We start from the raw sequence: 16,358 nt of genomic DNA, 5'->3' as shown, positions 1-16,358 counted from the left end.
CTATCTACTTTTCACTTTCAATAGTCCCAAAGGCTTCCTCTACGTAGTAAATATAATGATATAGTACATAACATGATAGGTTTGGTAAGGCTAACATATGACGGTTTATGACAGGATAATCTCTTAAAGATATTATATTCAGTCTAATAAGATAGTGTAAGTTTCTATTATAAGGAAGATTTCTATCTTCACGCCACATATACATGATTGAAACAGGTTTTAGATTGGCATTGAACGACCCTACATATAATGTACATGTAGCTGTCGATGAGCCGTCAAACAAGCTAAGGATTTATCTAGATTTCTTTTTATTGACCTAATTGAGTAGTTTCAAAAGTGATAAACAACTATAAAGTATGAAAAATACCGTTTATTTTCCTTGCGTAACGATACATATGTCTTTCTGTTTTCCGCACTATATGGGATAAGGAAATGTTTACTATTCATTAGTTTTTATAACTGTGTTTCTTTGAAAGAAAAGAAAGAAAGAAAAACAGAGGTTAAACCATTAAAGAACTTTTTCTTTTTCCTTGTACTTACGTTTGTATATGTGTGTATACATTTACCCGGTACTAGTGGGCACATATGTTAGTGAAAACACACATGCTATTATGAATAAGAAAGGGGCACAGCTATATATAGCCATTGTATTGTGTTCACTCGTCCAGAACAAGTCTGGATTTTAATACACCTCACTCATGTATAAAGTTGACACACACAGACCTATGGAGGTTTGACTTCCTGGTCTCAGTTAAGTCGTTCTTAAACCAAAAATGGCGAAAGGACTGGAGGTACGTCATACAGAAGTTGGTCTGGTACTGATTCTGATATTCACTGAAGTCACATCTGAAGGTAAGTACTAAATGTGGGGGAAAGCATATCTGATGTTTACAGGTACAGTCAAATTCAGTCTTAATTTCTAAATTCACTTCCTGGTTCGGCATTTTCTGCAAACAGAACATAGATTGGTAACATGCCATATATGACTTTTGAGATAAAGTTAAAAAAATTCGAGTATCGGGAGAGAATTACCTTAAGCGTGGTCTGTACAGCTGGTGAATGTAACTATATATAGAAGGTTTTATGACATAAACAATAAATTGACGCGTTAGGAAACGGTGTATACACGTAACCACGAATTATCATAGTATCACTTCCTGTTACGGCATAATCTTAATGATGATGAGGAATGATGCAGCTACTGGTACTGTTAGGGTGAGGCACTGAGTGTGATTGACAGGAAAGCATTACTCTCCAGGATAGAAAGATGATCGTGTAATGAAAGTAATAAAAAAACAAAATAGTTATTATTATTGGGGCAGGAATGATTTTTGTGTTATAATGTGAATACCCACACTTGTAATTCCGAGAAATTTTTTTTTCGTTTTAATTACCGTAATGGATGTTATGAATTGTCACTTGTACATTACAGTTTTGTATTAAGAAAGCTAATACAATATTTGTTTAGATTAATAGTATTCCAAATCACGCTTTGAATTGTTTGAAAGGTTCAACACGAAAACATTCAACATAGTTGTGGTTATTCTTCTGTGTAAATTTAGGACTGAACTCTACAATTGATCGGAATACATCATAACCATTGGCTTGTTAACAAAGAACAATTGGAAAAAAATTATTCTAGATATAAAAGAATAAATTTAAGTGGCGATTGAATGTAAAATAAGTGATCGAAAAAGGATAGTACCATCAGCTAGACTTGCTTGGTATATTGATATATAATTATTATGAAACATGAGGCATGAATTATATGAATATAATATTTAACTTGGCAATGGATTGAGCTTTTTTTCAAAACGAAATTGGTTTCTTTTTTCCAATATGAACCCAGTCCCTGACTATTAAAAATAATTGCAATATTTTTATATTTTTTCTTTCGGATCTACATCCGGTTTTGCAATAAATTTAATCATAAGACGACAATAAATCAATACTGTCAATCATATTATATGCTTTGCGTATTTTAGGAAACCTAGCCTTGTCCAAAACAGCTGCACAGAGCAGTAACAATAACCCCGATATATGGCTTGCAAGTGCCGCGGTAGACGGATGTCAGAAGACCTTTATACAGTCTGGTTGTTGTACACACACAGCCGGAGATCGAAGGACGGTGTGGTGGCGTGTGGATCTAGGACAAACCAGTACTATCGACAGTATCCAGATCATATACAGAGGTAAGGATAAGTCTTTATTAATTATATTTACGAAATGTTATTTGTACATAGAATTCAAATATTAATTTTGTAATTTTACGATACAATGACGGTTGCAAATCGGTAGGGAGAAAATTCAAAAGGATGAAATATTCAAAATTGTGTGAATATATCTGTTACTTTTGTTTTCTAAATACGTTTTTACTAAATGATTTTACTTGTGTAAGTTAAAATATATAAAAGTTAACAAAACTAATGACTACAAAATCAAAGCACCATACATGATTTATAAGATTTTCATTTGAGTGAGAATACAAAAATAATAAGGCAACGTTACGTCAACGCCATCTTACAACATTGAGAAATAATGGAAATGGGTTTGAAATGCTAAAATATCGACACGTACCAAATTTCAACCACCAGTTAGAACCGTTAAATATATAATCTTCCATAACTGCTACCATCCTGGTAATTGCTACCATCCCAGACTATTATAATCGGTCGCTTTTCATGCCATGTTGTTGGGATTTCACATGATTATAAATAGTGCGTTCACTTTGATTGGTTGGCCAAAACGATTTACGTGTGTTGGTTGGTTACTTGTTGTTGAAGATTTCATGTGTGTAAGGAGTACCAGTGGGGAAATTATTGCAAACAAATTATCATTAAATAAACCCAGAGCACTCCAAATGCTTTTTTTCGGGTTGTCGGACATTATTCTCAGAAATCACACAAGACGGCGCTACACATACTGAATAGGACATCTTCAGGAGCGCGTGTAGGATCTATATAAAGCCTAACTAGTACTGTTAGCTAGATGATCATGACCTACTTGTAAAATCTGGGCTTTACTTGCACTAAAGTAATGTACAGTTTTAAACGAAATGTTATGCTTGTTTCTATGCGTATATCATGTATTTCACCAACTTGTCCAAGTACATATCCATGTATATCAGTACAGTGTATATTAGACGGAAAATTTGTTAGCATTAGGAAAAGGCCCACTACACCTTCTGAACAACTTTATTAAAATAAACAAAACGTTAAGTTTCATAACGCAGGTCGTGTTTTCCCGACGTCATGTTAGTTTACTATTTTTGCTCCAGATGGCAAAACTTCAACTTCCTTATTGTTTTAACCTCATCTTTGGCCATTATTATCAATTTTACTATGTTATAATTGTTTTAAAGAGACTTTTACTTTTTGTTTCGGAAAGGTAGCCTAGTGGCCCTTTCATGAATATCATGAAGTTGATTATCTTTTACATTGAATGTGAAAACATTTAAATTATCATTCTTCAAAATTTGATTGTCATAAGAACTATGGCAGCAAACTGTGAACATAACAATTCGTTAAGCTTTCCTATTATTGCTTCCAAATAAATAATACTGTATGGTAGCCTTCGTAGCTTTTTGGGAAGCTAATACTTGTTAACATTTAGATTTGGAACATCACTTTGCCCCTCCATACTGTATGACGCGTTATTAAGCGACTTCCAAGATGTGGTTGCAGTGGCCGAGTGGTTAAGATGTCCCGACATATCACCTCAAGCCCTTGCAAATTCGAATTCACGTTTGACAGTTGCTAGGTACATGTAGTGACTGCCGGTGTATTTCTCGGGATACTCCTGCTTCCCTTCATCATCTAAAGCTGACAGGTCTCTAAAACGACCCTGGCTGTTATTAGAGCTTAAACTAATAAAACCATACCCAAATTCCATAGAAATCATTGCGTAAAAATTTGAAAATTATCTTTAGTATACGCTTTATTGCTCTCAAATATGAAATGACATATTTTGATGATGGACGACGAGGGTACTGCTAACACCTTTGTTACTTGAAAATGTAAGGAATCTTTTGTAAGACTCTCACTGGTAGATATCCGTTGTTGAAATACTGTCCAACGACGACGTCTGTTTATCTCGAAGACACGAAACAAAGACAAATATTTAGTTTTTAACAATTTCTCCCTCCGAATTACGATGTTACTAAGTCAATGCCAATACGATCAAGGTGACAACGGTAGTTTTCAAGACGGTGATTCTAAACAGTTTACGTAAAAAAATGTTTTCTGATTTTGTTTGATATGCCGTAATGCATCATGTTCCATTTGCAGATTTTCTGAAAATTATATTATTACAACAGGGGAACAACATTTTACAATGTAACTTGTTTTTGTTTCAGGTGGTTTTCAACAACGTCTGGCAGGTTATGAGCTTTACGTATCAAATACGACCATTTCACCACAAGATGGTTTTCTTTGTTACAATGACACCAGTAGTACTGAGGCAGCTGTACAGTTGAATATTATACACCAGTGCCCGTATGTAGGGCGATACGTGACGGTATACAACTATAGAAACAGTCCAAAACGGTACGGCTGGTATGACAACTATGCCATATTGGAACTTTGTGAGGTTCTAGTGTTCGGTATGTATGTTTATATTATATTGTGTCATCTTACTATCTAATAAGGGTCAATAAGAAGTAAATCAACAGGATTTTCTAGATGACACGGGATCCCATCACACGTTATTACTTCAAATGGTAATTATAGGACAAAGAAGTAATTCCTACCGTGTGGACAAAAAATGTCAAATTTTCAAGGCGATCTGCCCCTTTATCAATACACACAAAACGAACACGATTTCATAATATGACACGAACAATAAAACCGGACAATGAAATAAGACAAATATTTAACAGCACAAAAGAGCGCAATTAACTCTTCGGCAAGTGGCAGCCGAAGGCCGGATCTACCAAAAAGTAGCCATGCTGTTCGGCAGAACACTACAGAATGAGCGGTGGCTGGAGAGCGTGCCACTTGTGACGTCAAATGTGTGGCGAAATTGATATGTAGTGCTCATTTGTATAGGGTGCAAAAGTCGCCTATCTCCTCGGTGTGTCTGCAAATGAGCAAAGTCCTAAATTTAGTCTTACTATCTTATACATGTATATATATAAATTATCCACCTTTATTTACATAACACCATATGGACCAAGACAAAGGTCCTTAGATTTATATGTCGTTTCTTTAACAAATGTCAAATATTAATTCCAAGAAAAAAATTGGTCAAAAACGCCACCCTGAAGAATGAAGCGTTTGAGCAATGAAGTAATGCAATTCATAAAAGAATATAGACTCGATGTTTCTACAATTGAAAATACCAAGTCTATATATTATATATCGAACGTCACGTGACCATGTAATAATCAATTAAAATAGTGAATAATCAGAGCATATGATATGATATGATATAATAGGATAGGATATGTGAAGTAACACTTTCGTCATTATCTTTTATTCATCTGTTTGAACCTTCATTTAGAAATAACATTTTTTTTCATATAACTTATATAACCATAGTTTGAATATACGTCATGCAATTATCGTTGTGTTGTATTTACCTCTACCGCAAAACCAGTGTTTATGATCAATAAATCGGGCAAAAGCCTGGAAAAATCTAACCTACATTTAAATGACGAACGAAGACGTTTTTAACTTGCATTAAAGTAGCCCATGGAAGACTGGACGAAATCCAAATGTGTCAACTTCGCATATATATCGAGAAAAATATAAAACTAAGCAATTACAAGCTTCACTGTATAGTATGCTAATGTCAACGTAACATATTGATCTTCAAAAAAACATCTGTCCAGCGGAAAGAAACAGATATCATGGTTTGACATCAAATGCATGTACATATGTATCCACACTCCATAGTCGCTCTTGAAGCTCTAAAGTTGTGTTACGTGTATTTAATATATCCAGGTTGTCCAGTAGGGAGGTATGGTAACGGTGACTGTAGTCAAGTATGCCCGGCGACCTGTTACGGAGGGTACTGTAATCCGAAAACAGGCTCATGTCTTTGTAAGTAACACTTACAATAATAATTATTGTAATAAGTATACTTTTAAGAAGATTGTACATGAATATACATGGAATTTCAATCTTTGTTCCCCACTCATTTTTATATAACAACATGATTCGATTATCGTTAGAAGTGTTTATGGCATATATGTGAATCATATCTCATATATCGACATTGGAATTACTTATTTCAAGATTGATTTATGGAACATTGCTTTGTTGTATACAAGGATGGGGAGTCAATTTATTTCTTTCTCTGTTTAAATGCCAATACAATTGCAACGTTATTTGATCAATGCCAAAATCGAGAAATCCTTACCTGTAACTTTGGGTCTTGTTTTTTATATGCCTATTGAATAAGATTTTTTTTTTTGGGGGGGGATTAGCAATTCAATACATGTTTTGTAATGTTTCCTAGAATAAATTATCCACAGAAGTATATTAACAGTACACTCAAACCTGTCTGTAGTGACCACTCAAGACAGAAGGGAAAAATGGTCTTTATAGTCAAGTGTTTTTTTATCACATGTCATTAAATTGTGTTATAAATAATTATTTCGATCCCTTTTACAATGACCTTAATTTATACTGAGGTGGTCCCTAAAGCTGGTCTCACTCTAATGTTGTCAGCTACATGTAGCGTTCATTCAGAGTCACGATTTCTCCAAACAGCCTATTTTGTTTTCAAAACTTACATATTAATAAAGTGATTTCACATTTTGACTTTAGTCTTTTCCATTCGTTTTGAGAAATCGGAGGCAGTAATGATATTTTGGGAAATGACATTCTTTTAAGTTTTTTCGAATGAAAATGAAAGCTAGATTTCTTATTAAATTTCGTCATGATACCCAATATGTATAAGCAAAAGTTTTAGAAAGTAATACTTCATAAACGTGCCCAAACTTTAATTATATCATATAACGGTTTATAATATAATTTAATGGTTCAGACTCTAAAAGAGACTTATATTTTAAGGTTTTTGACGTTTATGAAGCCATTGCGACCTGCAAAAATGTATAAATAGATGGGTATTACTAAGTAAAAGTTCCAAAACTATTACCTAAACTTGCATCCCCTCTGGACAAATTTGTTTCCTTAAAACAAATTCAAATCAAACACCATTGCTTTGATTGCGCTATAACATTTATTTCAGTGCGTCTGTTAATGATACATTTTAGCACAGGTATTTAAATGTTATATACTATGAATTTTGTAACCAATTTTTGTGATCGTTATTTATTAGCAAATACTGTCTGTCATGGTTAACATTTGACAATAGCTAGCTTTACGGATCTTCTTTGATTTCCGTGATTTTTGAACCGTAATTGTCATTCTTAGTAGCAATTTATCATGCAGGACATGTATTATGGTAAAAGCTAGACTTTTATTGTTTAAAGAGTTGTTCATGCAAGACGTTTAAAGTTTAATGTGCCGTATTATTCATACTCACGAATCAAGATGAGCTTATAGTATGTTATTTATTAACCATCATTTTGAGAATTACGCTACTTTCAATCCATAGGTTTTTATTTTACAAGCACATATAAGAGCTGAAAATGATTTTTGGCAGTACTGCCAAAAATCATGATATTTACATCTATAGTGAATTGAAATGAGTACATACAGTCAGACCGTGAAGCCAAATTGTGGTCTACAATTTCATTTCACATTTTTACAGTGTTATTAGTAATTGCAAAGTGCTTTCTGCAGGTATGTTTCCATCTAAACATACGTAACGCATAAAATACAACAACTTTACAGTATATAATGTATGTGTTGTAGCTAATATTTATAAGGCATCTGAAGTCATTTGAATTACTTTCACAACTTAATTCATCAAACCTTGTGGTTTTCAATAGATTAATGAAGAAAATAAACATGTCAAATATTTTGCCCAGTTACGGCACATATAACTTTAAAAAATTACCAAGTCGTTAGTCATTTAAAAAAAGTTGTTATCCTTACTAAAGGTGAATTTCATAGGCCGAACAGTGAAATTGCGGTAAAATCATATCATATCATGCGTCAAAAAGTTATCTTTGATTTTACAAAAATTCAAACTCAAATTCATCCCAATCACCAAATATCTTTCTCCACTTTCAACTTTGGTATGAACTCTTATTTTCACAAATTTGTACTAGAAAAAAATAGTAAAAAAAATAGAGTAGAGCAGATCTTTAATTCTCTAAAATATGTTATTTTTTTTACTAATATTAATTAATAAAAATGCTTTCATCTTGTTTCCAGATTGTACTCCTACTACATATGGCACAGTTTGTGATAACACCTGCTCATCAGATTGTAAAGATAGCTTATGTGATAGATACAACGGGTCTTGCTTAGGTTTGTATCATGGATATATCTTAGCAATAACTGTCATTGGGATATTTTAATGAAATTTCCATACCTGCCCTTTTCTAATTTTGATTCTGTAACATCGTACTTGTCACCCTGTCACATTCTGTTTTCTATACTTTGTTTATGGCGTTCTCAAAGTGTTTTGTTAATCAGTCGGTAATGATGTTTGATAAGCTATATTTCGAATTTTATTCTTTATATAGATTTAATTCCATAGGACAAATATAGAAACATATACATGTGATTGATTGCAGAATACTTTCATGCCAAAATTGATCTTTATGAAAATACTCTGCCATAGCGATGTTATAACAATATTTCTAAGCTTCTCAATTTGCCCTGCAATTCCGTTGCTTCTGTTATTTGACACAAATATTAAGAACTCTAGTGTCGGCAATAATCAGTTAATGCTTACTTTTCCGAAATATTTCCTTTTGTCCAGTTGCTTTCTTTTAAATTTCTTTTAACCAACTTTATCGAATTTATATCACTTTCCTTTGGCATTGTACTACCACTAGCATAATACACTCAGGATACTATCCTTTTTATTTTCCTTTTTAGATTGTATCCCTGGAAAACACGGAAATTTTTGTGAAAACACTTGTTCCTCCAACTGTCAAGGCAGCACATGCATTAAAGACACAGGCGCTTGTTATGGTTCGTATCATAAAAATATGTCAAAAATCGACCAAGAAATTTAATAAAATCATTTTTTTTATCTCAACTTGAAGATAGCAGGCATTGACTAATTATCATCAACTACTAATATCATATTTTAAGGTAGAATCAAGCAGTAAGTACGGACATTGAAATAAGAATGTTGGCTGATGTGAATATTTGAAACACGGCCAATATTGTTTTTACGTTTAAAATTCGAATTCTAAAAAATAGATATCTGACCTTTTAAAACGTTTATACAACCGTTCTAACCATTAGTTCAATATCCAATATCTTGGTGTTCCTGCATAAATTAAAATATCATTATTATTTGAAATAGTAAGATTGTAAATTTTACGATCAATGATAATCAAAAAGTTCATTGAAGATGGGTGGTGATAATATTAAAATAAAATCTCTTAGACACAACTTTAGATACAATCAGAAGAAACTGTTTTAATTGTTTAATCGCCGATGAGTTTAGATAGGATAGCCCTTTTTAAATGTATCTATAATTATCTTTTGTTTTATAACAAACTTTCTTTATTTTGATTTAATGTGTCCATTTTTAATTTCATTTAAAAGACAGCTAAGTAGTCAGCTTCATGTATGCATCGGAAACACCAATACAAGTTTCATTTTTTTAGATTTATTTAGGAATTTATCCTTTACAATAGCATATAGACTAATTCAAGTTATGTCCCTTTTATAGATTTTAAATTTTTGACAATGCGAGTTATGCCCCATTTGGATAGAAGAGGGGCATTTAATTGGTCAATGTTTCCGACGGGGGTCCCAGACCCAAACTAATTTATCAGAACCCTTAGCGTCAGGCAGTCATATTGAAATTTGTTACCATCGACAGTTTTAATCTGTTTTGATTTTGGCTTTTAATCTTTAATTTTGAACTCCCTCCCTTTTCCACCCATAAAAAGATTGTTACTTTGTATATCCCACATATTGGTTTTCGAGAAACAAATATATTTTACGTATGCTTCACAAGTTTTTTACTTTGTAAACCCCAGTTGTTTAGCGGGTTTTTTTTTTTACTTAGTACCCTAAGTGCGGTTTTTATTTTGTAAACCCCACATTGACTTTATTAATTCTTGAAACAAATATTGCTTTATATGTATTTCACATAAATTTTGTTATGTACGGTATTGGATTATCATTTGCTGTTGATTTTCCATTCAATATGGGTGTTGAGTTGTTACTTGTAAGTGTGTAGATGCATACATCTATATTATTTAAAATGGTTAAATATCTTGTACAATCAGGAGGTATTTTTGCGTACAGTAATTTATTTTATTTGTCATTTTCCTCAGGTTGCGTTGCTGGGAAATACGGAGCTACCTGTTCTCAAGGCTGCCCTATGAACTGTGATAGTACCGGGTGTTCCCAGTACACTGGATACTGTCAAGGTACAAACATGTAACCCTATTACGATGCTTAAGATATTTGTTCAACACAATATGTTATATCTACTCTCAGACCACTTCATAAACGTGCTAGGTGTTAGTATTTCATTAGTGACATTTTGTATTTTTGAGTGGTCAACGACTTGAACTGTTTTTGTCAGTGCCATGCTAAAACTGCTAACGTCATTAATAATCGAATGGTGTCATGTACTGCTACAAGTATACTCATACTACATATGTCGGAATATTCATCGTTTCACGTCATTACACCCGATTGCACATGACATTACATAACATATACAAATCACTTTCCTAGGCGCCGCTGAAGTTTGAGTCATTTGTTATTCTATGGTGAAAACTCACTCAATTCATGTGAAGGAATTCCATTACGCGTAACCACTTATTTTAAAATTATATAGGGATTGGATTTCGTTTTTATGTTAACCATGCTTGTATGGAGCAATTCCTCTAAGAATATATTCTATTAGGGGGCGTATTTTGCTCCATACAAGCATCAAACGAAATCCAATCCCTATATTTACTCTCACACGACTTTTTATTTATATTTTATGCAATAAAATTGTCATTCGAAAGTGACGTAATTATTCAATAAAAGTCGGTCAAAAGTGGGAGGAGCTTACTCAATTGAACAGCGAATGATGACGCTTCACGTAAGGTAGAATTATTCATCCGCGACGACAAAAAAGTTCAATAATTTAGTGTAAAATAAACATGACAAACAAAGTAAATTTCAGAGATAATTTTATTTAATCAGATCAGAACTTTAAATAGGTATTCAATTTTGCTAAAAGTTCATAGATAGCGTAATAACATAAAGTATTTGTTCACGGCCACATGTGTGAACTCGGTGACCGTTATTGTGCAGCGAGGCGAGGCTGACGCACGCTTAAACACTGGAGTTTTCCGAAGTTGTGAAAACACCAGTGTTCAAGTAGCTAAATCTGTTTGAGATTGTCGTCTGACTTTACTATATTACATCCTTCGGAGCCATGTGATTATATAATCTACGCTTAGATCCATCGCCATCTATGGAACAACTTCACTTGTGTTCGATGGATACAATGTATTTGTGGTGACGCGTAAAGTTCTGTCAACACGTGGATTACTAGCGGTGCATGTTTTATAATACACATGATTAAATTCTCAAAGAACAAAGACAAGAGGATATGTTTATAACTGACCTCTATCAGAGGGTCTCACGCCCGTCCACCTCAAAGACTCGATCGTAGGACGAACATAGGCACAGAGGTAATGTTTACATTTGACACCCATTATTTTCAACAAAAATGAAAGCATGTCGGCCTGGTCGGGATATTTTTTCCGTTTCTTTATACAATTGTTAATTTAAAAAATTTTTGAATCATATATAAATATAAAATATATATATATTGTTTACATTTTCCCAAAATTCTATGAAAACAACAATATACGCGTAATGTTGCGTCAAAATGTAAACAAAGCCATGTGTTTCTTTTTTAAAAAAAAAGTCCTTTTACGTTGCACAGAACATTTTCATACGCAAGTTCAAAGTTCAATGTTACCATGCAGTTATGGTAAACAAAATCGGCTAGTATTAGAGTATAGTGACCAAGCCTAGCAAGTGTAAATATATATACATATAATATAATGAATATCAAGGAACAATTTCAAAATGTTTTATATTTCAAAGTGAATGAAACGACATGGATATTGTCTTTATATATTATCAGCATTGTGCACTAATCTTAAGGATTATTGCCATACTAAATCAATACGAACAGAACGGATACAAAACCATCATGATATTATTTACAGCATGTGTTATTGGAAAACACGGCAATACCTGTGAACTGGAATGTCCCGTAAACTGTAAAGATAGAATATGTGACAAAAGCAGCGGGCACTGTGATGGTAAATTTCAATGATAAATAATTTCTACCATCATTCACTAGATCACAAGACCCGAGATTATTGGATATGTAATTTATTTCACTTGTAAGTTAGTTATAAATTAAAAAGTTCACTCTTTACTCATTACATTCGATTGCGAATGAAATAACATAACATACAAATCACCTTCCGCTGAATTTTGTGTCATTTGTTATTTTAAGGGGAAATACCCTCGTGTGAAAGAATTCCATAATCCGTAACCAGTAATTGTAAACTTATATACATGAAGACAAATATATATAACATAATGAATATCAAGGTACAGTTAAAAAAGTTGTACATTTCAAAGTGAATGCAACGAAATGAATATCATGGCCATTGTTTTTATTTATCATCATCATTGTGTACTAATCCTGAAATAGTTAGGATTATTGTCATACTAAAATAATGCAAACATAACGGATAAAAAAACATCATGATCTTATTTTCAGCGTGTGTTATTGGAAAGCACGGCAATACCTGTGAACTGGACTGTCCGGCAAACTGTAAAGATAGAATATGTGACAAAAACAACGGGCACTGTGTTGGTAAGTTTCATTGGTAAATAATTTCTACCACAATATCCTGACATGTCATCGGCTTTACTTGTGCATGAATTATATTCCTAGCGTATAACGGTTTAACTGATGTGTTTTGTTGATCATGTCATTGAATTGGATGCGCAATATATCGAAGGACATATGTTCATGTCGCGATGAGAATGTTCGTTCTTCTTTTTTGTGAAAAGACGATTTCATGCAGTGCAACACATCTTTGACGTCAATAAATGATTTTTAAGGGAACATGAACTGTATTTTCAAATCAGCCACGGGAAATTTTATGTGATAAATAAGCAGTATTGCTTTTTCTTCTTTCATATGAAATTTAAAAAAAAATACGTTGATAAATAAATGAGCCGAACTTTTTTTTCAAAATTTATGAAATAGATAGTTCAAGTTACTTTAATACTCATACTCTTGAATCAAGAAGAACTGTTTTTATTCACCATCAAAAATTACCAAAATTTTGAAAATTACAACACTTACAATGCATAGAGCTTTTAATTTTATCAAAACGAATTCGAGCTGAAAATGATTTTTGGAGGTACTGCCAAAAATCATTATAATAACATATACAGTGCAGTAAAATGAGTACATATGGTCAGACCATGTAGCAAAGTTGTGGTCTACCATTTCATTTTACATGTTTACAATGTAATACATGTAATTAATTATAAATTGGTTTCTGCAGACATTTTTCCATCTAAATATACAAAATGCATACAAAACAATAAATTTAAAGTGCTAAAATTCTGTCTTGTAAATAATGTTTACAAGCCATCATACATATTTGTCTCTTCATTTGAATGATTTTCACAATTTTATTTATTAATCCATTCAATGGGTAACCGAAGAAAAATAAGCATGTCTAAATTTTCGCCCTGTTACGGCATATATAACATTAAAGAATGATGTGAGCAAATACTTACAGCATGATTTTGTAGAAACGTTATCTAATAGAAGAGTCTCTTAAATAAAGAAATTCCAATTGTTCCATTTGTTCTAATGAGTGTAAATTTTTTGTCAAAGTAAAAAAAAAAGTTTGTTCTATTGTATTCTTCATGATCGATTGTTAATAGTTTTCTGCTGATTTCAGATGGAAAATGAAAAGAAACGCACTGATAAATCAATTATGGTAATTATAGTGTTGATCTCAAAATGTGATTGCTTTCAAAAATTAATTAATTGGTTTCACTCTTTAGAATGTGTTGATGGAAAGTTCGGAGATACATGTAATCAGGACTGCTCGATAAACTGTAAGGACATGATATGTGCAAAGAACGGTGGAGTTTGTTCAAGTAAGTGTAATATTTCATATTTAAGATATAGTTCTGCAAAAGAAGTATTCATTCATACGTATACGTATTCATTGACTTATACCTTTTGCATGACATCTTTGGAATACATTAAAATGTTAAAATTAAAAACATAATTCACATCTTCCTGGAAAAACCAATATATCATTACATACTTCTAAAATATATTAAAAAAAAATAAGAAAATTGGTTAGCATAGTTGGTCGAACAGTTATCAACAAAGGAAGAATAACGAACATTAAGTATTAGAGGTGTAATTACGAGAATAGAGCAAAAAATATTTACTTCACATAACCGCATTGTAAGATCAATTCTAATATTCCTTCAGTATATAAACACATCTCTATGACATATATACTGGTTTACAGATTGCATTATTGGAAAGCACGGCGTTGACTGTAACAGCAATTGTTCGACCAATTGTAAAGGCAGTGTATGTGACAGGAATAATGGATCATGTAGTGGTATGTAGTATATAATTGGAATAAAATCGTACCCAGATCACAAGTTTTCCGTTCAATACGATGATCAACCATTTTTGATAAATTGATGCATTTAATTATCAGATAATATGTTAAAAGTAACACCTCATACATTAATGTCTATGATCATATATTTTGATCACATAAATACAAACACACTCACTCCGGAAAATAACAATAAATGTGATGCGAAATTCCACTGGAGGGAGTCATTCTGTCAAACCATCCGCGATTCCTGTCGTAACGTCACTAATTTCTGACATGGTTTGTATCACGACGTCACAAGTTCTTCTCTTGAAATGACGTCACAAATTTCTCTCTTGCACAGTCAATAAAATTCACTTCACGTGACATATACAAAATATCAGCAAATAATTAATGAGTGTTTTATTGTATCAAAATTATCATACGTTTCTGCTTTTAATGTTCAATAAATCATAAGTTCATATTATTTTTCGGAATGAACCATATTTCATGTAGCGCTTCCTGCTTATGTACACCTAGATTGTCTTTACACCATGGCTTTACATAATTTCTCTTCACTGTGCTTGAAAGCTTATCAGCAAAGAACACTGTTGTTTATATCAAAAACATTTTACACTTGTCAACTACAATATTGTTATCAGTCTACAAACTGATTATCTTCACATAGTGAGTCATCTCTACGTACACGATTTTTTTATCATTCACTGGTGTTTGTTGTTTATATAATATCAACAGCCCAATAAAGGGTATCATGAAATGATTATGTAAAAGTTGAATCCATTTTATTGTAGACTGTATCAATGGATATTACACTAATAGTTGTAACCAAAGTTGCAGCGAAAGTTGTACGAACCGTAGTTGTTCTTTTAGCGTAGGACATTGCTATGGTAAGTAGTGGGGTGATTTACGTCGTGTTTCCACCCTATCAGAATATTTTCTAAATTTCTTTTTATGTAATTAACAAAACATACTTGATCTATGTTTCGAATTTATTGGCTCGAGGTAGCACCATCCGATATCACTAAAGCATATGCCATTTGCATTTGAGTTTGCCAATTGAAAGCATTTTGTTTGTATTTTACACGCTAGCTAGTAATGGAATAAAACAACAAATGTTTCCCGTATTTTGCACCTTGCTTATTTACGTAGTGTATATAGGCATCGCCAAATCACCATTTTAATCAAGACCTAATTTGGGTATGAAACGAAACATGAAATACCTTATTGAAGTGAACCGTAACGTGACGCTACCAAAATTAATATGCTTTCCAAAATGATACACTTTTCATATATGTGATAAAGGATTATTAGTTAACGATCTAAACTGACAATAATTGTCATGAACAAAAAATAAGGTGCTTAAAAGTAACTCTGACTTTTTTCATGTCATATCCTTTCCTGTTTGCTCTATGCACTTCTGTCAAATCATGAAATTAAAACTAAAGGCACCTATTTTTTTAATATTAAGAGAAAATGTTTGGGTTCAAGCACATGAATTTTTTGACAATTATCTCCAAAAAGTGATCCAACTTGGATAACGTCACGTTGCGTTAAAAACTTTATGACATTATGATTTCAAAATGATCCAATTTAAAGGCATAATCATTATTGC

At 32.5% G+C, this 16,358-nt stretch overlaps 1 protein-coding gene across 5 annotated transcripts in view; it reads left to right on the top strand.

The window, feature by feature from the left end:
• The first annotated feature begins 606 nt into the window (after positions 1 to 606).
• Positions 607 to 16,358, top strand: part of LOC138325091 (receptor-type tyrosine-protein phosphatase alpha-like) — a 31,225-nt gene continuing 15,473 nt past the window's right edge. Inside the window, exons 1-12 of one of the 5 annotated variants that reach the window (XM_069270499.1) lie at positions 607 to 852; positions 1,986 to 2,192; positions 4,355 to 4,600; positions 5,943 to 6,041; positions 8,289 to 8,384; positions 8,961 to 9,056; positions 10,382 to 10,477; positions 12,290 to 12,385; positions 12,856 to 12,951; positions 14,166 to 14,261; positions 14,648 to 14,743; positions 15,538 to 15,633. In XM_069270499.1, the coding sequence (XP_069126600.1) occupies positions 774 to 852; positions 1,986 to 2,192; positions 4,355 to 4,600; positions 5,943 to 6,041; positions 8,289 to 8,384; positions 8,961 to 9,056; positions 10,382 to 10,477; positions 12,290 to 12,385; positions 12,856 to 12,951; positions 14,166 to 14,261; positions 14,648 to 14,743; positions 15,538 to 15,633 (1,399 nt within the window). In that variant the 5' untranslated portion in view covers positions 607 to 773. The remainder of the gene's footprint in view (positions 853 to 1,985; positions 2,193 to 4,354; positions 4,601 to 5,942; positions 6,042 to 8,288; positions 8,385 to 8,960; positions 9,057 to 10,381; positions 10,478 to 12,289; positions 12,386 to 12,855; positions 12,952 to 14,165; positions 14,262 to 14,647; positions 14,744 to 15,537; positions 15,634 to 16,358) is intronic. The other 4 variants (XM_069270501.1, XM_069270503.1, XM_069270500.1 and 1 more) reach the window with 4 other exon arrangements.

This window comes from Argopecten irradians, chromosome 6, assembly GCF_041381155.1.
Source record: "Argopecten irradians isolate NY chromosome 6, Ai_NY, whole genome shotgun sequence".
Lineage (NCBI taxonomy): Eukaryota > Metazoa > Mollusca > Bivalvia > Pectinida > Pectinidae > Argopecten > Argopecten irradians.
The sequence above is the reverse complement of the archived record's forward strand: the minus strand, read 5'-3'. Positions and strand labels throughout refer to the sequence as shown.